The 26,514-nt window shown below is 41.9% G+C and overlaps 1 protein-coding gene across 1 annotated transcript in view; it reads left to right on the top strand.

The window, feature by feature from the left end:
* The window catches only part of NMNAT3 (nicotinamide nucleotide adenylyltransferase 3), a 135,271-nt gene that overhangs the window by 40,528 nt on the left and 68,229 nt on the right, over positions 1–26,514 (top strand). Inside the window, exon 2 of the mRNA XM_043875201.1 lies at positions 12,629–12,778. Coding sequence (XP_043731136.1) covers positions 12,670–12,778 — 109 coding nt within the window. The 5' untranslated portion in view covers positions 12,629–12,669. The remainder of the gene's footprint in view (positions 1–12,628; positions 12,779–26,514) is intronic.

Raw genomic sequence — 26,514 nt, 5'->3', positions numbered from 1 at the left:
CAGTCCAAAACCTGGCTCAAGTCTGATTTGACTTCATAGATCACTGCACAGATTTGCAGTTATCTGCTCGTGACCATCACACTCTGCTTATAACTCAATAAAGAAGGGAAGATGGGCTGCTCGGCTTATAATTTCTGGAGGAAATTATATTACATGAGATGGGAAAGGATTGCTCTGAACTTGGTTATATTGTGCCCAGTGAAATTCTCAAGTGAACACCTATGTTTCAGAAGAAAGACTTGCCAGCATCTCCCTCAGTCTCCACTGGCCTGGCCTGCTTTCATGTAGGTCCCAGCCAGCTCCTCAGCTTTCCAGGTATTTCAGGAGCTCCCTATCACATCCCCTCCACTCCCCTGCCCCATGCCTGGAGAAACTTGACAACAGTGGCAACTTGTTTTCTTTTCAAGTGAATGAATGAACAAGCAAGGTAAACAAGTTGCCTTCTTTGCTAGAATTTTTCATTTGATTTTAAGACTGGTCCTAAAATTCAGTCCAAAGGGACTTGGTATAGAATAGAAAGCAGTTGGATGGAGCACAGAGAGGGGGTTGGAAGGTAAGTGATGAGCCTGGTGAAACAGGTCATGACCAGATTATAAGGGTTTATGGATGCCATGCTCAGGAATTTCACCATTACTCAGAATCTGATTGGGTGGCAAAGGATTTAGCAGGGAACAGATGTGCATGTTAAAAGATCCCTTGGGCAGCTAAGCTGAGGATGTATCAGAGGTGAGATTGGAGACAGGAAACAGGTTAAGAGTGCACTCAGGTCCAATTGAGAAATAATGAGCCCCGGTCCAAGACAACGACTGTGGAATTTGAGAGAGAACTGGATAATAAAGACATTACAGAGGTGGATCTGACAGGCTGTCAAGGCCAGGGAGGGAGAAGAGCCCAGATGGCTGCCAGTTTTGAGGTTTGGTCTCTAGAAGGGCCCTGGTGCCATCCTCTCTGTCATTATGAACAGTTCTGCATTTTGCTGCCATATAGGAAAGCACCCCGCCCCCACCCAGGGCTATAGAGGGTATGGAATGGCTTTCCCAACACTAACTATGTCTCACTGCCCCCTGTTTGGCTGGAGCAGGGCCTTGGGCATGCACCCTGGACAAGGCCTGGGCAGAGACAAGAGAGGGAATAGAAGAGACAAATGATGTGTCTGAAGGAGGAATCAGGATCCTGAGTGGGGCCTGGACAAGGCAGCAGACACAGTTCATGGGATGAGAGCAAAATTCCAGTCCAGAAGGGAACTGCCACCCCAGATTGCAAGACAGAAGTTTAAATGGGTTAAAATAAAGCAAATTGGAGACCAGGAAGCGTTGGTTGTTGGAAGCAAGGGGGAAAGGAAGTTTAGAGGGTGGACAAACCTGGGGCTCTGCTCTTCTGGTTTGGAGGATGTTTCCTCAGTTGCCTCTTCCTGCTTCAGCCTGGACTAGTGCTCCCTGGCTCTCATTTTTATCTTCTTTTCACTTTTACCTTGTCCCCCAATGAATAAAGTGAATATTCCTTATCAGCCTTCAACTCTTCATGAGAAGCACTGCGATCCTTGCCCTCAGGGCTTTACAGTCTGTTCTGCAAGAAAGTGTCACCTTGAAGAAGTCAGAGAAAGGAACACTTGACCTCCAGGTGGGCCACCAAGGGGAGCTCTGTGGGAGGGTTGGCCTAGAAGAGATTCTAGCTCTAGGAAGTGGCTTAAACAGAGACCCTCCCCCCCTAAATGCATAAAGACTCAGAAGACTCATCAGAATGTGGCAGGTGGTTCCAGCTTGGTGAGGAGGTGGAGCACACAGAGGGAACAGAGAACAGTCAGGAGACAATTAGGAGAGGTAGAATGAGGCCAGAGTCTCCAAGTCTCCTTCTGACGCCAGATGAATGACCTGACCTAGCTCATAAATGCCAGTGGAGAACAAAATTACTGAAGACTTTATCACTGGCTTAGCATAAAGGCCCAGATTTTGTAAAGTGCTTGGTGCATAGTAAACACTCAATGGTTTATCACATTGGTCTGAGTGATTGAACCCAAACTTTAGAATTAGTTCATCTGCTCAGAATATTGATAAAAGAGTGGATTGGGGCCATATTGGTGGAGAGGTGATTCAAGAGTTTCTCTCACCTTATCACATGTGAAAGCCCTCACTGGGGATGAGGGTGACTGTCCAGTCCACATTCACTGCCCCTCTCCAGGAACAGCATTGTACACTGGTGTGAGCCCCAGTCACCATGTATATACTGTGGGACCCCATCCAGGCTGGGCCTGTGACACTGTCCTGTCCCCAGTCCATCCTGAAATCTCACGTTCAGCTCTTCCTTTATTCTGTGCAGTGGCCTGGTGGCCTTCTGATCATTCTGTGCTCCTTCAGTGCTTTGTCTTTGGTGGGGAAGGGAACTGAGATAGCCAGAGCTCATTTCTCTTATTTGCACTTGCCCTAATTGGTACAAGAAAGTGACGAAATCCTCTAGTAGGGCAGGTCTCAGTTGTGATGAAAGGTGACCTCATGCAAAGAATATTGGATGCACTTGGAGGCTCATTGTATTGGAGGGACATGAGGAAGGATGATGAAGTGTCATGGCTAACTGGCAGGTCTTGATAACTGGTGACTGAAAACACAGATAAGGGGTACAGGCAGTCCAGACGCAGGTGTGGGAGGTGGTGAATTCTGTTTTGGACACACAGAATGGTTAGAAGTTCTGGAGAACCTCTTATGGGTCAGCACTGTCCTGAGTACCCTACCTGGTCAGGTCCAATAATCTCCATGACAATCTGAGGAGGTATGTGTAATTATCTTCATTTTCCATATGGGTCACTAAGGCTCAGATAGTTGATTAACTCATAACCGCAGGGCTATTCACCAAATATTTCTGGCTGTCTAACTTCAGGACACAGAGTCAGATTATATTTTCTAGCTTGTTGAAGTCAGGTGGGTTTGCTGTAAGTGACATGTGCCCATTTGACCTTCCAGAGCCTTCTTTTTCTCTGCTACAGTGAACGACTATTCCAGATAGTGACTCCTCCACTGACTTGGGTCCTGGATTGAGGACAAAGATGACACAGAGCAGAGCCCTCAGTAAGCAAGGACTGGGCGTTTAAAGGAACATGAAATAAACCTTCATTGTTTTAAGCTACTGAGATTTGGGGGTTGTTTGTTAATGTACCTCACCTGGCCTTTCCTGACTGATACGCTCAAGGTCACTCAGTTTGGAAGTACTTATTGGCTTTGAATCCATGTCTGTCTGGCTTGTTATCAAGCCAGTGCCAGATGGCCATCCATGGACCTATAGGGGCCCATAGCAGGGTCATGAGTAGTGCAGTAGATTTGGGTGTCATCTCTACAGTTGGGAGAGGAAGCAGAGAGTAAGGACTGGGGAGTTAGTCTGTGGACTTTGGCATGAGACTTCTCTCTCTCCCTCATGTTTTTTCTCCCCTGACGATTTGTGGTCGGCTCCACATGCCTGCTAAGTAAGTAGGACATCATTGCTGCCTGCTGGGTCTGATGGTTCAGAGACATTGGCTTGAGCTTGTCGACAGCTGCATACTCATAACGTTGCTAAAAACTTCATAAACTCTGAAGTCTGGAAATAGCCCAAGTGATTTGAGGTTTTGCTCACTTGTAAATGTTTGAGTATTGTGTCCACAAATTGCAAATTGAGTAACTCAATTTTGAGGCACAGCTGTTATTTGGAAAAGACCCATCTAGGAACGCAAACTCCTTGCAAAATGATTGCGCTTCATTTTTGTCAAGTATCAGAAAACAGTTAAACTGCCAAGCCATATGGCAAATGCCCACTCGAAGCAGAGTGCGACAGCGCACCATAATGAATCTGTTTTGGGGGGAGGAGATAGGACAGAGTCTGGCTTTTGTGATCCACAGAAAAGCAGATTCACTACTGCACATTTCAGCCTTCTAGAGTCCTGAGTAAGGGTTTTTCCTCCTATGAAAAATTCATATAAAAAATTAAGTGATGGTAGAATTTTTTGTTAGGTGTATTTTCCCTTTCCAACAATATCCATTTGAGTTTCTGTATATAAAATAGGTTTAACAGGGACAATAGAAACTTAAAAGTTTATGCACTTTTAGTTGCTTTATATCCAAATTCAATAAACATTCCTTGTGTGTGTGTTAGTTGCTCAGTCATGTCTGACTATTTGTGACCCCATGGACTGTAGCCCACTAGGCTCCTCTGTCATGGGACTTCCCAGGCCAGAATACTGGAGTGGGTAGCCATTCCCTCAGTCTAAACTGATTTAGGTTTAGTTGCATATAATAGAAAATAGAAAATAATAGTGATTTAGGAGATTATTTCTCTCCTCAGTTTAAAAAAAAAAAAAAAACACCTGGAGGTCAGCAATCTAGGTCCTCAGGGCCCTGACTTTCTCTTGGCTTGCTGTTTGGAACCCCATGGATTGTAGCTCACCAGGTTCCTCTGTCCATGGGGAGTCTCCAGGCAAGAATACTGGGGTGGGTTGCCATGCTCTCCTCCAGGGGATCTTCCTGACCCAGGAATCGAACCCAGGTCTCCCACATTACAGGCGGATTCTTTATCATCTGAGCCACCAGGAAAGCCCAGGAATACAGGAGTGGGTAACCTATCCCTTCTCCGGGGGAACTTCCTGACCTAGAAATCAAACCAGAGTTTCTTGCATTGCAGACAGATTCTTTACCAGCTGAGCTACCAGGAAAGCCCTTCTCTTGGCTTATCCTCTGCCAAGTCTGCAGTTGATCCTCATCCTCAAGGTTCAAGCTAGCTGCCATACTCCAGTAATCATGTTCTAGACAGCAAAAAGGGAGAAGAGGAGAAAGGCATACCTTTCCCTTTTAAATAGAGTTACTGGAAGTCCTACTCAGCACTTCTGTTCATAGATCACTGGCCAGGCCTTAGTCATGTGGCCTCACCCTGCTGCACAGGACACTGGGGAATGCAGCAGCAAGCCCAACCAAAGACTGGGAGAGGGGATGCTGGGAGCTCACTGCAGACTCTGTCCTACCTGATGTCCTCAGTAGCTGCCTGTTCTTCCTGCAGGATTAGAAGGACAGGGCCAGATTTCATTTAGCCCTGTACCTCCAAGGCACTAGCACAGTCCGCTACTTCATGCTCCTCATAGCAGACCCCAGGCACTGCTTCTCACTGTTACCTTCTCTGATACCTTCTTTGTTTGAAGTTGGCCAGTTGACTGTGATTTGGGGCAGGTTTCTTCAACTTCAGAAGATGCTGTTTCTACCTGAGTGACATTAAACTATTCATTCCTCTGCTTCTCAATATCAACTCAACTCAATTCTAAGGTAAGTGATGCTTCAAGTTGATTGTTATGGCTAGAACTAGCCTAGAAACTAGGCTTCCCAGGTGGCTCAGAGGTAAAGAATCCACTTGCCAATGCAGGAGACATGGTTTCTATCCCTGGGTCAAGAAGATTCCCCTGGAGAAGGAAATGGCAACCTACCCTTGCTTGGAAAATCCCATGGAGAGAGGAGCCTGGCAGGCTGCAGTCCATGGGGTCACAAAAAGAGTCAGACACAACTTAGCAACTAAAAAAAAAACCCTAAAAGAAACCATAGCAGTGGTATGTGAGAGTGGCCTTTTCGGGGAGCCCTCTTCTGTGGCAGCAACTCAAGCTGATCTGAGCGAGTTACCTCCCAGGTTGGGAATGCTGACGTGTTCCTAAAGCCTGCCAGGTTTTGATCATGGGCGACTATGAAATGGTAGGCTCTTTTTCAAGCAAGGTGAACAAGTATGTGGAAGTGGATGTGAGGTTGATGAATTCTGTTTTAAGTATAATGAAAGGGAAGAGAAAAGAGCTAATACTCCTGGAGAACCCACTATGGGCCAGGTACTATGCTAAGTGGGTCAACTCCGATAACCCTCAAGACAGCCCTAAGAGGTATGTGTAATTATCTCCATTTTCCATGTGATTGAGCCTCAGAGAAGTTGATTAGACTCTTCACTGGAACTCAGGCACCAGCCCTTTCCTTCCAGGCACATTGGAAGAATCAGCACCAATGTGTGCAAGGTTTCCGCACAGTGCCCAGCCTGTCACTCAACAAACCCTGTAGCTGCTACTCAGTTCCTCCCTCCTATGGCAGTGAAATCAGTCCCAGCTCCTGAGTGTGGGGTTGCAAGAGACCTCGTTCCATTCCTTGGCCTCCTCCAGATCTTTTGAAAGTTCTCAAAACTGAAGAGCCAGGCTGCCTGCTTTCCTGCGATCCTCATAATTAGGACGAGTGCTTAATTGGCATGTTTGTTTCCTCCAAGGGGTGGCTGGCGGAGGTGCCTCGCACGACAGAGGAGGCTGGGTCTGCTTTTGTTCTTAGCAGTACTGCGTGCCCATAGCAACAGTGAGCAAATCTGGTAAAGTTGAAAGAAAAAGTGCCCCAGAGTTTGCGTGAAGGTTGATTGCCCTGGAGAAGCTGACGCAGTCGTGCAGATGGAGATGATCTCCCTGGGTCCTGAAAACTGTGCTTGTCAACTCCACGAATCTAAACTGTGTCTCTTGTTTTCTTTAAGTAGAGGAGTCCAGTCAAGAGGTCTGTGTAATAAAAGATGTTTGTGGAATCCATTTCCATTCTGCCAGAAGCCATCTGCTTTATGTCTAAAATAAACAGGGATGTTTTCAACCACTTTCCCCGGGCCGGGTCCCATTAGAGTTACTCTCCGTGGGGAAAGGTAAATTGACTGCCTTCCTAGCAATGAGCATTAGTACATTACATCTGCAGTGACAACACTTAACCTTCCCGGCTCGCCTTTCTTTTTTGTGTCTCTGCAACGGCCTGTGACAAATGGGGTGAGGGTTGCATTTGCTAGAATTTAGTGCGTGCGGGGTCACTGGCCAACATCACATTACCTGGTGATTAAGGTGAAATGTAGGCAGTGAGAAAAGTCATCCTCTGGGAAGCTGGGGACTGCCTAACCTTTGCCAGGCAGAGGGCCCTGGGGGTAGCAGCCATCCTGGGGCTTGTTTCCTGACACACCATCCTGGGGGTTCTTGAGAGCTCTTAAAATCCTTCAGAGGTTCCTCATTGCCTATAAGATGAAATCTAGACATCCCCCCAGGCCCCTTGGAGGCCTGCGTGATCCTTGCACTCTCTGCATCCTCACCTTGGGCTGCCTGCACACCAGCTCACATCACATAAGGTCACATGGACAGTGTGTTCATCACCTTCTTTAAGTGGTGGTTTCTGAACCTTTGCAATGCTGGTCCCTGTGCCCAACACACTCTTCCATATCCTCTTTACTGGCTCAATCCCTGAGCCTTTCCTGCCCCAGTTTGAAGGTCACAGAGAGCTTGCCCCAAAGAAGTGAGTGTATGAGTTTCCTGCGACTGCTGTAACAAACTACCATGCATTATTGGCTTAAAACAACACAATTTTATTTCCTTATAATTCAGGAGGTCAGAAGTCTGAAGTCAAGGTGTCAGCAAGCCTGCACGCCTTCTCAAGGCTCTAGGCAAGACTCTTGTTTCCTTGCGGGTCCCACTTGCACTGCTGGGCCACGGCCCCTCCTTCCATCTTCAGTGCCAGCAGCAGAGTATCTTCTTGCCTCTTGATCGCTGCTTTGGTCCTTACATCATTCCCTGTGTGACTGTCCTGCCTCCCTCTTAGTAGGACCCTAATCATGTTAAAATTGGGCCCACCTTGGGTAATCCAAGGTACCCTCTGCATTTCTGATCCCTAATTTAATCACACCTTCAAAGTCTTCTTGCCTGGCAAAGCCACAACTGATGACCATCAAGGCAGAGGAATGACCTTGGTGTCAGTGTGCAGGAGGCTTGTATATCCCTGTTCATGGGATCTTGGCATCAGAGGTGGTACAACAGGGCAGAAACATCTTGTTTGATTTCAGTCTGAGTTGGGTAGACTGGGGTCTTGGGGAGGGGCCTTGGGTGCTTCTGGGAAGCTGGAAAGGTCAGCTTATATCCCTGGAAGGCACAGTCTTGACTGCTTGGGACAAAAGCAAAGAGAGGAAGTCACTATCTGAAAAGGAGGTTGCTTGGTCAGAAACAGTCCCTCATTCTCTCATTCCTGCCACACACATTCCTGAGCACCTGTGTGCCAGCACTCTGCAGGAGTTAAAGGGCCTAGATGAATAAGAAACTTCCCTTAGGAGTTCACTTCTACTTGAGGAAGGGTAACATGGAAACAAAGCAATGACAGGTCTGTGGTCCGATAGAAGAAGGAAGTGATAAATGTGTAATATGTAACAGGTGCAGTTAGTACGGTGAGAGAGGGAGGCATTGGGTAGCGACTGAGGAGAAAGCCTTGAAGACAGGAGCAAGGTTGGTGTTTCAGGTGGTTGGAAGAGCGTTTCCACAAGTGAGAAGAAAGGAGCATCGTGTTGTATTTGAGGAGAGGATGAGAGGCTGTTGGGCTTCCCAGATGGTACAGAGGTAAAGAATCCACTTAATACAAGAAACACAAGAGACATGGCTTCAATCCCTGGTTCAGGAAGATCCCTTGAAGGCGGGCCTGGCAACCCACTCCAGCATTCTTGATGGGATAATCCCGTCAAGATTATCCCATCAAGCGCTGGACGACTGAGCACACAGCAGGATGAGATGCTGTTGGGATGACTGTACAGTAGGAGGCGGGCTCCAAAGGTGGAATCTGTTTGCCTTGCCTCCAGCTTAGTGATAAATTCCAAGAAGACCGCGTGCCACTTTCTCTACTTGTTAAACCCTTCAGCTGCAGTTACTGCTTGTTCTTTGGACCTCCCATTAAATGCTTCTTGATGAGAAGTGTTTCTCAATAGCAAAAGTCCCCCATGCTTGCTTCATCTCACTGGATACTATGACATGATAGAGCAGATGAGTCGCTTTTTTTTTCTCTTTTTAATTCTGTTTTATAGATGAGTCACTTATGGTGTGCATCCAGCTTTTGAGATGTGCTCAAATTTGAGCCAGGTTTATTCTCTGGTAGACCCCAGCAGGGAGTCTGTCTCAGTCCTGTCATTGTATTTCTCTGGGTTTGGGCTTGGGAGGGTGTTTAGTTGAAGCCAGCTGGAGTGTACAAATGATGCAACAATGCAGATGCCCTGACTTCATTCCTGAGCCTGGGAACGTGTGCCCACTGCACCTCCTGCCTGAGGCATGGTTGGGACAGGGTAAGTCACTCTCAGAGCAGCATGGCTCCATGTGCCCACACAAGGAAAGAAAAGACAGACAGATGGTTGCTACATATGATTTATTCTCCTTCCCAACATGGCACTGCGTCACGTTGATGCCACCATTCAAACTAATGTTCTAATTTACAGTTTCTGGGGACTTAGGGAAAATGCATCAAAACCCCGGTTACCTGAGATGCTGCAGTTACATGTTTTAAGGGCTCTAAAAACATGATATTTTGTCAAAATAAAATAGAATTTTGAAAGGCCTCCCAAACCAGCCGTCCTCTTCAGCTACACCCATCACAAGGCTGCTTCTGTGAGCAGCTCAGCACACTCTGCAAATACTCTCTCATTAAAGATCCGCCCTCCCTTGGAAAAAGCCAGGGGTAGCAGCTCTCACATGCAGGCTACTTTCTTCTCACGTAGCAGGGGGTGTCCCTGCTGCCTCAAAGGAAGTGGGAACCACAGTCTGCCTCAGTTGAGACTTTTTTTATCTTCACACCACTGTAGCTCAGAATACTCCCAGGACAACTTCTCTATGTACCTGAGAAGGTGCTTAAGCCTTCCCAGTACCAGGACATGGGTCCACTTGCCAGTGCCCTTTCAGTCTCCACCCAGGCCTCCTCTGGGCCAGGCTCTGTGCTGGAAGCTGAGATCAAAAATGAAGAAAACACCACTCCTGCTATTAAGGGGCTTACTCTCTGGTTGGGAAGACAGACACAAGAGCAGGTTTTTCCAAAAAATGTGGTATGTGACTTACTAAAGGTAAGCAGAGATCAGTTAGCCTAGGTGTCAGAAAAGCCATTGTGGCAGATGTTGTGAATTAGCTAATCCAATTCCCAACTCCCTTTCCCCTGCTGCTTCCAAACTGGAGGCTACAAAGCTAAAGACTTGCTCTTCCAGCTTCTCTTGCCTAGAGTGGCCACTCGACCTGTGGCCATGAGGCAGAAGCAAAATCTACAGAAAATTTCTTTAAAAACTTTTGTGTTCTTGCTTAAGAGGGTCAGCCAGTCTGTATAGCTCCTTGCTCCTTCTTCTTGGCTTGATTATAGTCATGATGAATATGGCTATAGCAGCAATCTTGTGACCACGAGGGAAAAGGTGAGCAAATTGTAGGTCATTGTTGAGCCAGTGATCCAGTGCCAGCTGCTACCTACTTCTAGATATTTCATCATGTGAAAAACAAACCTTTATTTGTTTAATTCATTGAGATTAGCTTCTGGAACTTGCAGCCAAATACCTCCCTAACTGATACAAACACCTAGCAAGCAGTCAGGAGATAATGATTGAAGTCACATAAGTAATATGATCACCTGAGTTGAGTCTTAGCAGATTGGCATGTGCTGTGAGTATTCCAGTTAGAGGAAACTAAAGTAGCATATATTGGGTTGGCCAAAAAGTTTAAGATGTTATGGAAAACCCAAACAAACTTGTTGGCCAACTTAAAATAGAAGCACTTGAAGTTAAGCAGGAGGCCATGAGGAGCTCACAGAGAAACCACTGACAAGGAGTTTATCACAGCTAGAGTATAAAGTGTGAAGCAAGTAGTAGTTGGATACAGCTGGTACAAGTGGCAGCAGGGGTCAGATTAAAAGAGTTTCTTCCAGTGCAGAGAGGACCCAGGTTCCAGTAACCAAGGACTCTCCATGTTACCCTTTTAACTGCAGAATTACAGCCAAGGTCAACATAGCAAGAGGCGTAGGGAAGAAGTAAATGCATCCCTTTTGTTGATCACTCTATTAGTTACCTGTTGCTGCATAATGAATTACCCCCAAACACAGCAGCTTAAAATGTCACACACCGATCATCTCACAGTTTCTGTGAGTCAGGAATCTAGAGGCAGCTCCACTAAGCTGGAGTGTCTGGTTCAGAGTCTCTTACAAGGTTGCAGACAAGGTGTCCATGGGGCTGTGGTCTCATCTGAAGACTCAGCTGGGGAAAGATCCACTTCCATGTTCTCTCCCATGGCTGTTAGCAGGACTCAGTTCCTCGCAGGCTGTCATTACCAGAGGAGTTTCAATTCCTTGCCCCATGGGTCTCTCCATGAGGCAGCTCACAACATAGCAGCCAAATTCTTTAGAGTGAGCAAGAGGGAAAGTGAAAGAGGTGAACAAGAGGGAAGCCAGAAACTCTGTAACCTTCTCTGAGAAGTGGAATCCTCTAGGGAGGATTCTACTGGAATCCTGACTAGAAGCAAGTCAGTAGGTCCTGTCCAAACTCAGTGAGAGGGGTCTACAGATGAATACCAGGAAGTGAGGATCACAAGGAGCCTTTTTGAAAGCTGCCAACCACAAACATATTGCCACCACCTTTCCCCTTCCCCTCCTCCGTCACTGTGGTCAACAGCAACATCTTATTTATCATTGCATCATCATCATCACAGTGACAGTGGTTATTTATTAAATGTTTCTTGTGCACCCAGACGTTTTCCATCCATAGTTCATTTATCCTTACAACAACCCCATAAGTGTAGGTAATAATGTCCCCATTCTGCATATGATGAAACTGAGGCTTGAGAGGGACTATGATTTGCACTAGGTGACATAGCCAGTAAGGGGCAGAACTAGGATTCAAACCAAGGCCTAAACTCCAATGGAGCACTTCACCAACACTGTAGGAGGCAGTGCCTCAGAGGTAAGAGAGCCCTGATTTTAATCATTTCTCTGCTAAGAAAATGTCTTTGCTCTTAGAAAATACATAATGAAGTATTTAGAGGTAAAGAGATATTATGTCTACAACTTATTTTCAGACATTTCAGAAAAATAATTCTTTATAGGTATATACATGTATGCATGTGTATATGGAGAGAATGAATAAATGATATAGCAAGTGTGGTAAGATGTTAACATTTAGGGATTCTGTGTAAAGAGGGCATAGGAATTCTTTGTACAAAGTTTGCAGCTTTTTTTGGTAAGTCTGAAGTTATTTTAAAATAAATTTTTAAAAAGTACCACTCCTCTACTCTGGGGCATTGTGACTTCTATTTGGACTATCAGAGGTGACATTTGGAGCATCTTACATACTCCTCTGTTGACCCTAAGGTGACCCTCAAAGCACAGGAAGAGTATAGAGTAAGAGGGTACAAGAAAATATGGTTTCTAGGTCAGGCTGCCTGGGTTCCAGTCGACTTTGCAGCTTCTAAGCTCCCTGAGCTGTATAATGTATAAGTAACCACTCAGAATTGACTTGAAAAGATTTGTTGAGATAAGGGATATACTTTGGCTCAGTTCCTGGCCCATGGTAAGCCTCCTGTAAATGCTGTTATTCTTGCCTCCTCAGTCATCTTACAAGTAAGAAATAATGGCCTGTATATGGTTCAGAGACACTGATTTGGACAGTTGTCTTTCCCTTTATTAACCTACAAAAACTTTTTTTTATATCTGATAAGATTTTCCTACATAACCACAACAGATGATCATAAAAATCAATAAATACATATTAACTGTAATTTTTAGATGCCATTCAAGTTTCACAGTTATCTCAGTAATTGTACACTTGTCTTGGTGCCAACTTTCTGACGTGAGTTTTTGTCCCAATGAAGGCAGGGTGGCTGAAGCAGCGCGTGTGGATGTGTCTGACAGGATGAAGAGCCGAATCCCTGTGGTACTCCTGGCCTGTGGCTCCTTCAACCCCATCACCAACATGCACCTGCGCTTGTTCGAGGTGGCCAGAGACCACCTTCACCAAACAGGTCAGTCAAGGGGCCCAGGCCTACAGGAGGAACAGCTGGGCTTTTTGGGGCTTTGCTGGCTGCTGTCATCATCCCCATTATTAAAGCTGCTCATAGCATAAGTGGTGACATACATTTCTTCCATCATATTCAGAGGGCTAACACTCCTTAGCCATATGATGTATGGAAGTCATATCCCTGGCCATAGAGTTGAAATGCTTCTCAGGATCCACTACCCCCCTGTCCACTTCATGTTGACCATGAATGCTAAAAAGACACTGGGCCTGTTATAGAACCTGTGTCTCAATCAGGGGATCCTTCCTGGTGCCCCAGGAAGCATTTACCCAAACAGCCAGATGAATACATAGCACATGCCTTTGAGAACTCCTGCTACTCTTCAGTGGGTAAGCAAATATTCTATAATGGGGATTTTGACATTTTCTCCTTCGAAAGAATAGATCTTAGACAATTACAAATTAAGTCTTGTATATAGGGCATTTCTAATACAGATGGCATGGCTTTGCCAGAAATATCTAATCAGCTGGAAATGTTTAATCTGGGAATGTTTCATCTCTTTGACTTTCCATTTCATTATTAAAAGAGTAAAATGGCATTTGGGATCTGCTTGATTATTTCTAAAGACTGTAAGTCATTTATTTGTTGATGTCAGATACATATGAAAGTTTTATTCATTATGTGTTTATGTCTGTCTTATGTCTGGAGGAGGAAATGGCAACCTGCTCCAGAATTCTTGCCTGAAAAATCCCATGGACAGAGGAGCCTGGCAGGCTACAGTCCATGGGGTCACAAAGAACTGGACATGACTAAGTGACAAAGCACAATATCTTATGTATTCATATACGTGTTTTGTATTTTTGCATTGCTCAAAAATGTTTGTCTTTAAGGGCCATGTTTTTAATACCAAAATCAATTTCTGTTTACTTTCAATATAGAAAAAAATATTTGAGTAACATGTAAACCATTTCTTCAAAGAAATTGCATATGAATGTTAATTTATTTTTAAAAAATCTTTTTTTATAAAATATTTTTATTATTCAAAAAATGAAATAGGTATTTATTCTTAGTAAATGAATAGCTCTTACATAGGAATAAAAATCCAAACAATTCACTTGAAACTGGTCAAAGAAGAAATATAACTGGACAATAAACTTGAGAAAAGTTTCTCAACTATGATTACTAATATTCAATGAAATGCAAATAAAAAAGTAAGCATCACAAGATAACAAGCACCATGTGGGCAGCTACTATGACTGCTTGAACACTACACAATTACCACCATCTGTCACTAGGCTTATAGTTGGTGCTCAGTAAATATCTGTTGTGGAACTTCCCTGGCAGTCCAGTGGTTAAGACGTCACACTTCTGCTGCAGAGGGTACAGGTTCAATCCCTGGTCTGTGAACTAAAATAGTCATGAGTTCAATCCCTGGTCTGGGAACTAACCACATGCTGCGTAGTGCAGCCAAAAAAGTTTTTAATTAGAAAAATAAGTATCTATTGTAGGAGTAAACAGTGTGAGATTGACAAAGATTAAAGGCTGTCAGATTCAGTGCTGGCAGGAGAGGGAGGAAAACCAACACTCCCATGTATTAGTAATGATGGGAAATGATAAAACATTTTTGGAGGGCAGTTTGGTTTTCTGTGGAAAAAATAATTGAAGTCTATACTCACATCCATAATGAGGAGAAAAGCAATTAGTGAAAATTGAACCAGAACTGATACAGATGTTAGAATTAGCAGACAAGGATCTTAAAAGTTACTATAGTTACATATGTTCAAAAATTAAGTAGAGACATGGAAAATGTATAAAGGACTCAACTATCTAGAGATTAAAACTACAGTATCTGAGATGAAAATTGAACTGGTTAGGATTAACTATGGATTAAACATTGCAGAAGAAAAGATTAGTGAACTTGAAGATAAAACTATCTATCCAAACTGGAACAATTCAAAATGAAGCATAAAGAGAAAAAAGAATTTTTAAAAAGAAAGAACAGAATACAAGATAATTTAAATCATCCTGAGATACTTGTAATTGAGCTAGATCAATAGAAGGAAAAAAACAGGAAGAACAGGAAAAATATTTGAAGAAGTAATCACTGAAATGTTTTCAGATTTGATGAAAGCAGATGTCATGAAGTAGCTCAACAAACCCCAAGCACAAGAAACATGAAGAAAACAACATCAAGGTATATAATAATCAAATTTCTCAAAACAGGTAATAAAGAGAAAATCTTAAAGGCAGCTATAGAAGAACAAATAAGGAAGATAGTAAATTTCTTGCTTCTGAATTCAGCGTAAGGGAGTTCAGTGGAATAGATCTTTAAAGTACTGAAAGAAAAAACCTGTCAATCTCGGATTCTATATCTGGCAAAAATATCTTTCAAAAACAAAGACAAAGTAAAGACATTTTCAGATCTATAGAATCTGGATGACGTCACCACCAGCAAACCTGCACCATGAGAGATACCAAAGTCCTTTAGGCAGAAGGAAGATGATACCAAATGGAAAAATGAATCCCCACAAAGGAATACAGAGCATTGATAACTACACGGGCAATTATATAAGTTGTTTATTATTTAAATGTCTTTAAAAGATAATTGACCATTTAAACAAAAATAACAGTGTATTATGGAGTTTATAACATATGTAGAAGTAAAATTTATGACAACAGCATCAAAAAAACTGGGAGGGGAGTAATAGAAGAATACTATTGTAAAGTTTCTATTCTATACATAAAGTGGTATGATATCACTTAAAGGTAGACTGAAATAAGGTAAAAATACATATTAAATACCATAATGCAACCACTAAAAAAGAGCAAACAGTTTTAACTCATAAGAATTCAGAGGAGATGAAATAGAATCAGAATATATTTTGATTAAGAATATACATCATAATCTAAGAAGGAAGAAAAGGGGGAAAGAAAGACCAAAGAATAGATGGGACAAACAGAAAGCAAATAATAAAATGATAGATTAAACCCAATCATAGCAATAATTACATTAGAAAATAGTCTAACAATGTCTGCTAAAAGGCAGACGTTGTCAGATTGGATAAAATGAGCAGGACCCAGCTACAATTATTTGATGCCTACAAGAAACATACCAAATATAAAGACACAAGTTCAAAGAAAATGAGTGGATAACTATCCCCTGCTAACACTAATTAAAAGAAAGCTGAAATAGCTGTAGTATGAGAGAAAGAGATTTCAGAGATAAGAATATTCACAGGGATAAAGGAGGTCATTTTGCAATTATAAAGAGGTCAATCTTTGAGAGGAAATAATAATCTTAAAACTATTTAAAGTTTAATAATAGAATATCAAAATATATTTTAAAAAGCTTAGGAGAAATAGACAAATCCCCAATTACAGTTTGATAGTTTAATTCTCTTCTCACATTGATAGAGTAAATACTTAAGGATATAGAAGACTTGAGCAATATTATCGGCCAATTCAATCTAGTTGGCATTTATAGAACACCTACCAAACATCAACAGAATACACTTTCCTTACAGGGGCATAGAGAACATTCACCAAGATAGACCATATTCTGGAGTGTAAAAGAAGCCTCAATAAATGTATAAGGCTTGAAATCCTACAAAGTGTATTCTCCGTAGTGGAATTACCTAAGAAATCAGTAATAGAAAGATCTCTGGAAGATCCCAAATATCAAAGTGGAATAACACACTTCCAAAAAACCTAAATGTCACAAAGGAAATCAAAGTGGAAATTAGGGAATATTTTGAACTGAATGAAAATTAAAGCAGAATATACCAGAAATTTGAGGATGTCACTAAAGCAGTATTTCAGGGGAGCTGTGTAATGCTAATTAAACATTCTATTAGAAAAGAAGAGAAAGACTTCAAATCAGCAGCTTCAGCTCTATCTTAAGAGATTAGAAATAGAGGAACAAATTAAACACAAAAATAAGCATAAGAAAGGAAATAATGAAGATTAGAGCAGACATCAATTAAATAGAAAACAGAAACACTTTATAGAGAAAATCAGTTGAACCAATAGTTGTTTCTTTGAGAAAATCAATGAAAGTTATAAACCTCTAGGCATACTAACAGGAAAATAAAGAGGAAAGACATAATTTTTACTATTATCAGAAATGAGAGACATGACATAACTATAGATTTTGGTATTAAAAATATAAGGGTATACTATAAACAATTTTATGCTTACAAATTTGATAATATTTAAAATTGGGATAGAAGAATTCCTCTAAAGATGTGCTACCAAAGCTCATTCAAAAATAAGATATTTTTTTAAATGAGCAGAAACAGGTAACCTAAATAGCTCTGTACCAATAGAAGAGGTTTAATTTATGGTTTAAAAAATCCCACAGAGGATTCTGGGAAGATAGCAGAGTAGGAAGCACCAGGAATATGTTGTCTCCGCACCTAAATAATAATGGTACCAGCCGAACCTGTCTTAACTATTTTGGAATACTGAAGTCTGTTCGAGACTGACTACTTCCAGGGGAGGACATGGACATATCAATTGCAATTAATTTTAGTCAACTTCAACTCTGAGCACATTAACAGCAGCCCCCATCCCCAACCACATGGCAGGCAACTGTGTCTGTGTTCCTGAAACAGCCTGAACACAGCATGATGGAGCCAGGTAGGAAACAAAGGACTCTGTCCTCCAAATTTGGGGGATCTGTTTTGTGATCTCTGATAGCTGTCTCTGATTACTGATGTGCAGACAAAGGTGGGCAGCCATCATTGCACTTCTTCTCATTGTACTTCCTGGTGTAAGTACCTTCCAGGAGACTTAGAGGACCTGTACCCTTTCCCCTTCCTCTCCGTTTCCCCTTCTGGCAACCAAATAGTAAACACTAGGATATTCAAAATTAACTGAATATGGGAAAAATTAGAAAGTGACTACACATGCTTAGGGGAAGTCTGGAAAAATACCTGAGAAGACTAACTTCATAACCCAGACTGATCTTCAGCAAAGAGACAGCCTACAACAGTCAAAAAACAATAAACAATAACCGCAACCAAAAAATCAAACCCCAGGGGAGCAGAAGAACCTGATTTCCAGAGTTACCATGACATTAGAGTCACATGTCATTTTCAACAACAACAGAATCACAAGGCATATATGGAAACAGGAACATATGGCGCATTCAAAGGAAAAAAAAATCATCAAAAATCACCCTTGAAAAAGACTGAATGGCAGACCTACTAGACAAAGACTTTAAAACAACTTTCTTAAAGATGCTCAAAGAACTAAAGGAAGATGTGGAGAAAGTCAACATACCATGTGTGAACAAAATAGAAACATTGATTTAAAAAAATAGAAAACCTAAAAAGAAACCAAAAAGGAATTCTTGAACTGAAAGTTATAAGAATTGAAAAGTTCACTAGAGATTTAAAGAGAGATTTGAATCACTGGAAAGATTCAAAGATAAATTTGAGCAAACAGGGCAAAAAAGAATTAGCCGTCTTGAAGGTAGGACAATGGAAATTATCAAGTCTGAGGAACAGAAAGAAAAAAGATTAAAGAAAAATAAACAGAACCTAAGCAACCTATGGGACACCATCAGGTGGACATTGTGAGAGTCCCAGAAGGAAAACAGAAAGAAAGGAACAGAGAGAGTATATGAAGAAATAATGACTGAAATTTCCCCAAATTCAATGAAAGATATAAATACAGACATCCAGGAAGCTCAGCCAACTTCAAGTAAGATGAATTCAAAGAGATCAACACTAAGATACATTATAATCAAACTATCAAAAACAGAAGACAGAGAGAACCTTGAAAGCAGCAAGAGAAGCAAATCATTACATACAAGGGATCCTCTTTTTTCAGTAGATTACTCATCAGAATCTTTGGAGGCCAGAAGGCAGTGGACTGATATCTTCAAGTGCTGGGAAAAAACTGTCAACTAAGAATTCTGTATCTGAGGAATTCCCTGGCAATTCAGCTGTTAGGGTGCATGCTTTCATTGCCACAGCTATGCTGTGTTTGTGCTCAGTTGTGTCTGACTCTTTGCAACCCCATGGACTGAGGCCCGCTTTTGAACTGTGGTGTGGGAGAAGACTCTTGAGAGGCCCTTGGACTGCAAGGAGATCAAACCAGTCCATCCTAAAGGAGATCAGTCCTGGGTGTTCATTGGAAGGACTGATGCTGAAGCTGAAGCTCCAGTACTTTGCCCACCTAATGTGAAGAGCTGACTCATTAGAAAAGACCCTGATGCTGGGAGGGATTGGGGGCAGGAGGAGAAGGGGATGGCAGAGGATGAGATGGATGGATGGCATCACTGACTTGATGAACATGAGTTTGAGCAAGCTCCAGGAGTTGGTGATGGACAGGGAAGCCTGGCGTGCTGCAGTCCATGGGGTCACAAAGAGTCAGACATGACTGAGCGACTGAACTGAACTGAACTGGACTGAGACCCACCAGGCTCCTCTGACCATGAAATTTGCCAAGCAAGAATATTAGAGCATGATGCCATTTCCTACTCCAGGGGATCTTCCCCACCCAGGGATTGAACACTCATCTCTTGGGTCTCCTGCAGTGGCAGGCAGATTCTTTACCACTGCACCACCTCTCATTGCCAGGTGTGCATGTTCATTTCCTGGTCAGGGAAGTGATACACCACAAGCCATGAGTCAGGGCCCCGAAAAAAGAATCCCATGTCTAGCAAAACTGTCTTTCAAAAATGAGAAGAAAAATTAAGACATTCTCAGAAAACAAAAGCTGAGGGACTTTGTTACCACTAGACCTGCCCTGTACGAATTTCTCAAGGAGTCGTGCAGGTGAAATGAAGGGACCTAAGACAGTTAACTCGAACTTGTATGCAGAAACAAATATCTCAATAATGATAAACACATGGGAAATTATAAAAGCTAACATTATTGTAACAATAGTTTGTAGCTATATATTTTGTTTTCTATACAATTTAAGAGATTAATACATTTAAAGAAAAAAAACTTAATTTAAAAATTAGTATTATTTTTAATTTTGGTTTGTAACTCAAAGTCTGACTTTCTACATAATTTAAGAGACTAATTCATTTAAAAGAATGACTACTTCGGGGCACACAATGTATGAAGATGTAATTTTGTGACATCATCAACCAAAAGATGTGGGGACAGAGCTTTAAAGGAGCAGAGATTTTGTATATCATTGAAGTTAAGCAGGTATAAATTCAAGTAAGAGTGTTACAACTTTTGGATGTTAAATTTAATCCATGGTAACCAGAAAGAAAATGGCTATAGAATATATGGAAAAGAAAATGATGAAGGAATTTAAACATTCACTACTAAAAAATCAACTAAAACACAGTAACACAGGATGAGAAACACAGAAGCTACAAGGCTTATAGAAAACAACACTATGACAAAGTCCCTCCTTATCAATAATTACTCTTAACTATAAATGTTTTAAACTGTCCAGTTAGAACTTGAGGAACAAGATAAGAATGTCTATTTTTATCACTTTTATTCAACATTGTACTGGAGGTTCCAGCCAAAACAATAGGCAAGAAAAAGAAAGGCATCCAGATTGGAATAGGAAAAAAAAAATTATATATGGCATAATCATATATGGAGAAAATACATATATATACATATAAATCTACCCCCAAAAAAGCTCCTAGAACTAATAGGTGAGTCTAGTAATCTTGCTAGTATGTGTAGGTTAGTTGCTCAGTTGTGTCCATGGAATTCTCCAGACAAGAATACTGGAATGGGTTGCCATTCCCTTTTCCAGGGATCTTCCTGATCCAGGGATTGAACCTGGGTTTCCTGCATTGCAGGCAGATTCTTTACCATCTGAGCCACCAGGAAAGCCAATGTTGCTAGATATAAGATCAACCTATAAAAATCAGTTGCATTTCTATATACACACGCAAAGAATCATGTTAAAAATTTTAAATAATACCATTTACAATAGCATAGAAAAAATAAATAGAGATAAATCCAGCAAAACTGTACAAGACCTATATGCTAAAAATGACAAAACATTGTTGAGATAAAGACAACCTTATTAAAATAGACATGCCTTATTTTGTGGATTGGAAAACTCAACAGTGTCAAAATTTCAATTCTCTCCAAATTTACCTATAGATTCAACTCAACCCCAGTAAGCTTTTTTTAGGTAAAAAAATGATAAGCTAATTCTAAAATTAATATGGAAATGCACCAATGTAATTTTTAAAAAGAAGAACAAAGTTGGGAGATTACTGAATTTCAAGACTAATTATAAAGTTATAGTACTTGTTACAGTGTGGTATTGGTGTGAAAATAGTTAAATAGATCGATGTAACAGAATAGAGAACACCAAATTTCTCTCCCCACTGACATAGACAATTGATTTTTTGACAAAGTTGCAAAGGACAATGCAGAAGAGAAAGAATAATCTTTTCAAATAATTGTTGTTCAGTCACTAAATCATGTCCTAAGTTGTGTCCAACTCTCTGTGACCACATAGACTGCAGCATGCCAGTCTTCCCTGTCCTTCAGTTTGCTCAAACTCATGTCCATTGAGTCAGTGATGCCATCCAACCATCTCATCCTCTGTCACCCCCTTATCTTGCCCTCAATCTTTCCCAGCATCAGGGTCTTTTCCAATGAGTCGGCTCTTCACATCAGCTGACCAGAGTATTGGAGCTCAGCTTCAGCATCAGTCTTTCCAATAAATATTCAGGGTTAATTTCCTTCAGGAATGACTGGTTTGATCTCCTTGCTATCCAAGGGACTCTCAAGAGTCTTCTCCAGCACCACAGTTCAAAAGCATCATTGTTCAGCACTCAGCCTTCTTTATGATCCCACTCTTATATCTATACATGACTACTGGAAAAACCATAGCTTTGACTATAGGAACCTTTCTTGGCAAAATGCTGTATAGGCTTGTCATAGCTATTCTTCCAAGGAGCAAGCGTTTTTTAATTTCGTGGCTGCAGTCACAGTCCACATTGATTTTGGAGCCTAAGGAAGTCTGCCACTGTTTCCACTTTTTCCCCATCTATTTGCCATGAAGTGGTAGGAACAGATGCCATGATCTTTGTTTTTTGAATGTTGGGTTTTAAGCCAGGTTTTTCACTCTCCTCTTTCACCTTCACCAATAGGTATGGAATATTCATCTGTCACCCTCCCCCCAGAGAAAACACTCAACCCAAAGCCTGTACCATATACAAAAGCTAACTCAAAATGGATCATAAACTTTAATGTAACAATCTAAAACTAAAATTTCTAGAAGAAAACAGAAAATCTTTGTAACCTTATGTTCAATAAAAAATTTTTTAAATAAAGACACTACCAAAAGCATGACCCAAAACAGGGAAGTGGGTGGGAGACAAATTAGACTAACCTGAATCCTGTTATTTAAGGTATTAATAGGTAGAGGGGCCTCACATAGGACCTCAAGCATCTTTTTGCCTTTATTCGCAATCATTCCTCCATAGAAAGTACCCAGTCATTATTGAAAATCCAGAATGGATTCTGCTGTCTGTGTCTTTGCGTGTTACCCAGGAGGTTGACATCTTTCAACATTATTCAGATACCTACTGTGGCTTCTTCATGCCAGACACTGATGCTAGAAATAGAATTGATTAAATTGCATCTCCTGCCCAAACAGGATACACAGCGTAAGTGATGAGAAATACATGATCGTGGCACTGGGTGCAGAGGAGAGATGTCTCCCACCTGAGGGTTGGAGAAAGCTTTTTGGAAGAGGTGACACCAAAGGCTTAAAGAACCTAAGACTTAGCCAAGCACTGTTTAGAGGGCACTGTCTGCAGAGAAAGCCGCACAGGTAAAATGTGGAGGTGGAAGAGAATCTCGTTCTAGCACATGGGAGGGAGATGAGGCTGGTAAGGTAGGGAGGACCAGGTCTTGGTGTGTGGTGTGAATTTCTTCTCTGCACAGCTTGGCTTCAGTTCCCCCGACCCACAGCCCCAGTTGCTGGCTGCAGCTTCCCACAGTCAGCAGAACTATGCACCAAGCCTTCACCCAATCCTTTGTCTCTCCTGGGAAAATATTTAAACAGAGCCTTTTCTCTCAATCAGAATCAGCTCACAATTAAGGCTGGATGAAAATCTGGCCTCACAGCTGACTTTCTTTTTTCATGAAGAAAATGAAATCTCCCTTCTGTTGGTGCATTCTCAGTGAAACAGCTCACAATTTTAATTCAATATTGTGTGCATATAAATTGAACTAAACAAGCTAAAGCAATTTATGTAGTACTTTTAAGTAGAAACTAATAGTGTCTTCCTAGTATGCTGCAGTAGCTCTAGTTACTTTTTGTTTTGAGCTCCTTCCCCTTTGCCTAGCACACTTTCTTCATACCACAACTGTCCTTCCCATTTTTTTCCCCCAAAGCAACAACAAAACCTTAAAAACTGACAGAAACACTATATCAAAAACTTTTTAACTGTCTTTAGTCCTATGATAATACACCCCTTTATAGTGAAAAAAATATATACTTTGGATGAAAAATAGACCTGAAGGCTTTCATTGTTAATACCCTGACAAATTCATACATGCTCAAAGGAAGAAATGATGAACCATATATTTTTTAAAAATATTCCTTTACTTGAAAGAATGTTTGAGAATATGATAAGGGCTGATAGGAATGTGTGATTTCTGTGTTTTATAGTGTTGTCTTCCAGTCACGGTGCTTTCTTGCCTTGCGCTGGGTGCTGCATGGGGACTTCTCAAAGAAGATTCTCAAACCTGTGATGGATAAATTTGTGTGGTAGCTGTGGGTGGTTTATAAAAAGTTCATTTGGGAGCTTTATTCTTGTTTTGCTGGGTTTTGACAGAAATAATTCAGCCCTACATATGACTAGTCAGTCAATAGCATCAGACATACCTAAAGCTTTCATTGAATATATTAAGAATTTGAGTCCCCATTTCTCTTAAGATGTCGGATATATTCCCAGTTGTAAGAAGTTGTTTTCCCAACATGTAGTCACAGACTTACTAATGCAGGTTGAATTAAATTTAAATCTTGTTTTCTGTTACTTAGTTTGTTATTTCTAGTCAACGTGATTTGGCCACTGGCCTATATGTGAGCAATAGCCCACTTGTATTTCTTTTTTAAAATCAGATTTTCTGTCTGGTTCTTTAATACTTATCCCTTCAATGACTATTTAGTACCTGCTCGGTTTACATATTTAACAAACACGTGTCATCCTTACTGTTTGTCGGGTAGCACTCTGAATGAATCATATTTAAACAAAGACCACTGAACCTTCATACCAGCCTGTGAGGCAAATGCTGCCACTCTCCCGTTTAACAGCTGGGGAGGCTGGGGCTCAGAGAGTTTGAGTGACTTGCCTGACATCACACACAGGGTAGAGCCAGTCTTCCCCAGCGTCTGTGCTTGTAGCTACCACGTCATGTTGTCTCCATTTACTCAACAAGCTTCTTGTTGGGCACATGTCTGTGCTGCAAACTGTGCTAGAAGCAGAGATAACAAGAGTGGGCCCTGTGCCCCTGGGGGAGTGCCTTGGTCAGTTTGGGCTGCTCTAAGCAAAAATGCCATGACTGGGTGGCTTGTAAACAAGAGAAATTTACTTCTCACAGCCTGGAGGCTGGAAGTCTCAGATCAGGGTGCCAGCATGATCGGGTTCTGCTGAGAGCCCTCTTCAAAATTGCAGACTCCAACTTCTCATCATGTCCTCAGATGGAAGAGAGCAGAGAGAGAAAGCAAGCTCTCTCGTGACTTTTATAGGGGCATGAATCCCAGTCATGAGGGCCCCATCCTCATGACCCCAACTAATCCCAGGCACCTCACAAAGGCCTCATCTCCTAATACCATCACATCAGAGAGTAGGGTCCCAAATGTGAATTAGGGAGGGGACAGAGGTGTTCAGTCTGTAATAGGGAAGCAGGTGTTAATCAGATCCCACAGAGGTAAAAATGCCTCTGAGCCAAGTTCCTAATGCTATCAGTGTGAACAGGGAGGCAGCTGGACAGAGACAGTGAGTCCAGGGAAAGTGTTTCTGAAAGTGGAAGGACTGAGCTGGAGAAGAATAGTGAGGCACATTTTAGATTGAAAGTGAGTTGGCCGGGGTTAGGGGATGCAAGAAAAGAGCATTCTTTGACCAAGAAAGCCCATGTACAAATGTCCCATGGGGAAGAGGACATGGCTGCCCACTGAGGGATGAACAGATGCAATAACTGAGAAGCAAGAACAGAGGGGAGTGCTGTAGGAGGTTAGGAAGCTATGAGGGCCTTGCAGGCCATTGTTAAGGAGTCTTCTTTTCATCCTAAGAGCTGGGAGAAAATCTACATTTCCCTCCCTCCTCTTTCTGTCTGCACCCCCCCCCCCACACACACACACAACATACTAACACTATAGAGTTAGGGATGGGAGAGGAGGCAGTTAAGGGGCCATTGAAGCAATACTTTCAATGAGAGGGTGACACGGTAATGAAAAGAAGTTGGCGGATGAGGAAGATCATTAGACATTAAAGCTGACCTCTTAATGGATTGGGTCTGGGGGATAGAGAAAGCGCCATCACAGCAGACAGAGTCTGTAGGTAAAGCAGACTTGGGGAGGAACAAGTTCAGCTTTATATCTGTTGACTTAGAGAGACTTCTGAAACATCTGAGAGAAGGCAGTGACTAGAACTTAGAGAAGACAGGCCTGGAAATGGATGTTTGCAAGTTCCCTGTATGTTATAAATGAAGATACCCATCGGGGTAAGTGAGATCACAGGGAGAGCTATAGGAGGCATAAGCTCCAGGGAGCCACAACATTTAGCAGCCTCACAAAGGAGGGCAGAGGAACCAGAGACTAAATTGTCAACATCTGTTGGATCATCGAAAAAGCAAGAGAGTTCCAGGGGAAAAAAAAAATCTATTTCTGCTTTATTGACTATGCCAAAGCCTTTGACTGTGTGGATCACAACAAACTGTGGAAAATTCTTAAAGAGATGGGAATACCAGACCACCTCACCTGCCTCCTGAGAAATCTGTATGCAGGTCAAGAAGCAACAGTTAGAACTGGACATGGAACAACAGACTGGTTCCAAATGGGGAAGGAGCACGTCAAGGCTGCATGCTGTCACCCTCCTTATTTAACTTGTATGCAGCGTACATCATGTGAAATGCCAAGCTGGATGAAGCACAAGCTGGAATCAAGATTGCCGGGAGAAATATCAATAACCTCAGATATGCAGATGTTACCACCTTTATGGCAGAAAGCAAAGATGAACTAAAGAGCCTCTTGATGAAAGTGAAAAAGGAGAATGAAAAAGCTGGCTTAAAACTCAACATTCAGAAAACTAAGATCATGGCATCTGGTCCAGTCACTTCATGGCAAATAGATGGGGAAACGGTGGAAACAGTGGCTGACTTTATTTTTTGGGCTCCAAAATCACTGCAGATGGTGACTGCAACCATGAAATTGAAACATGCTTGCTCCTTGGAAGAAAAGCTATGACCAACCTAGAAAGAATATTAAAAAATAAAGACATTACTTTGCTGACCAAGGTCCATCTAGTCAAAGCTATGGTTTTTCCAACAGTCAAGTATGGATGTGAAAGTTGGACTGTAAAGAAAGCTGAGTGTCGAAGAATTGATGCTTTTGAACTGTGGTGTTGAAGAAGACTCTTGAGAGTCCCTTGGACTGCAAGGAGATCCAACCAGTCCATCCTAAAGGAAATCAGTCCTGAATATTCATTGGAAGGACTGATGCTGAAGCTGAAACTCCAATACTTTGGCCACCTTATGCCAAGAACTGACTCACTGGAAAAGACCCTG

Source organism: Cervus elaphus, chromosome 19 (assembly GCF_910594005.1).
Source record: "Cervus elaphus chromosome 19, mCerEla1.1, whole genome shotgun sequence".
In the NCBI taxonomy this organism is placed as follows: domain Eukaryota; kingdom Metazoa; phylum Chordata; class Mammalia; order Artiodactyla; family Cervidae; genus Cervus; species Cervus elaphus.
The sequence above is the reverse complement of the archived record's forward strand: the minus strand, read 5'-3'. Positions and strand labels throughout refer to the sequence as shown.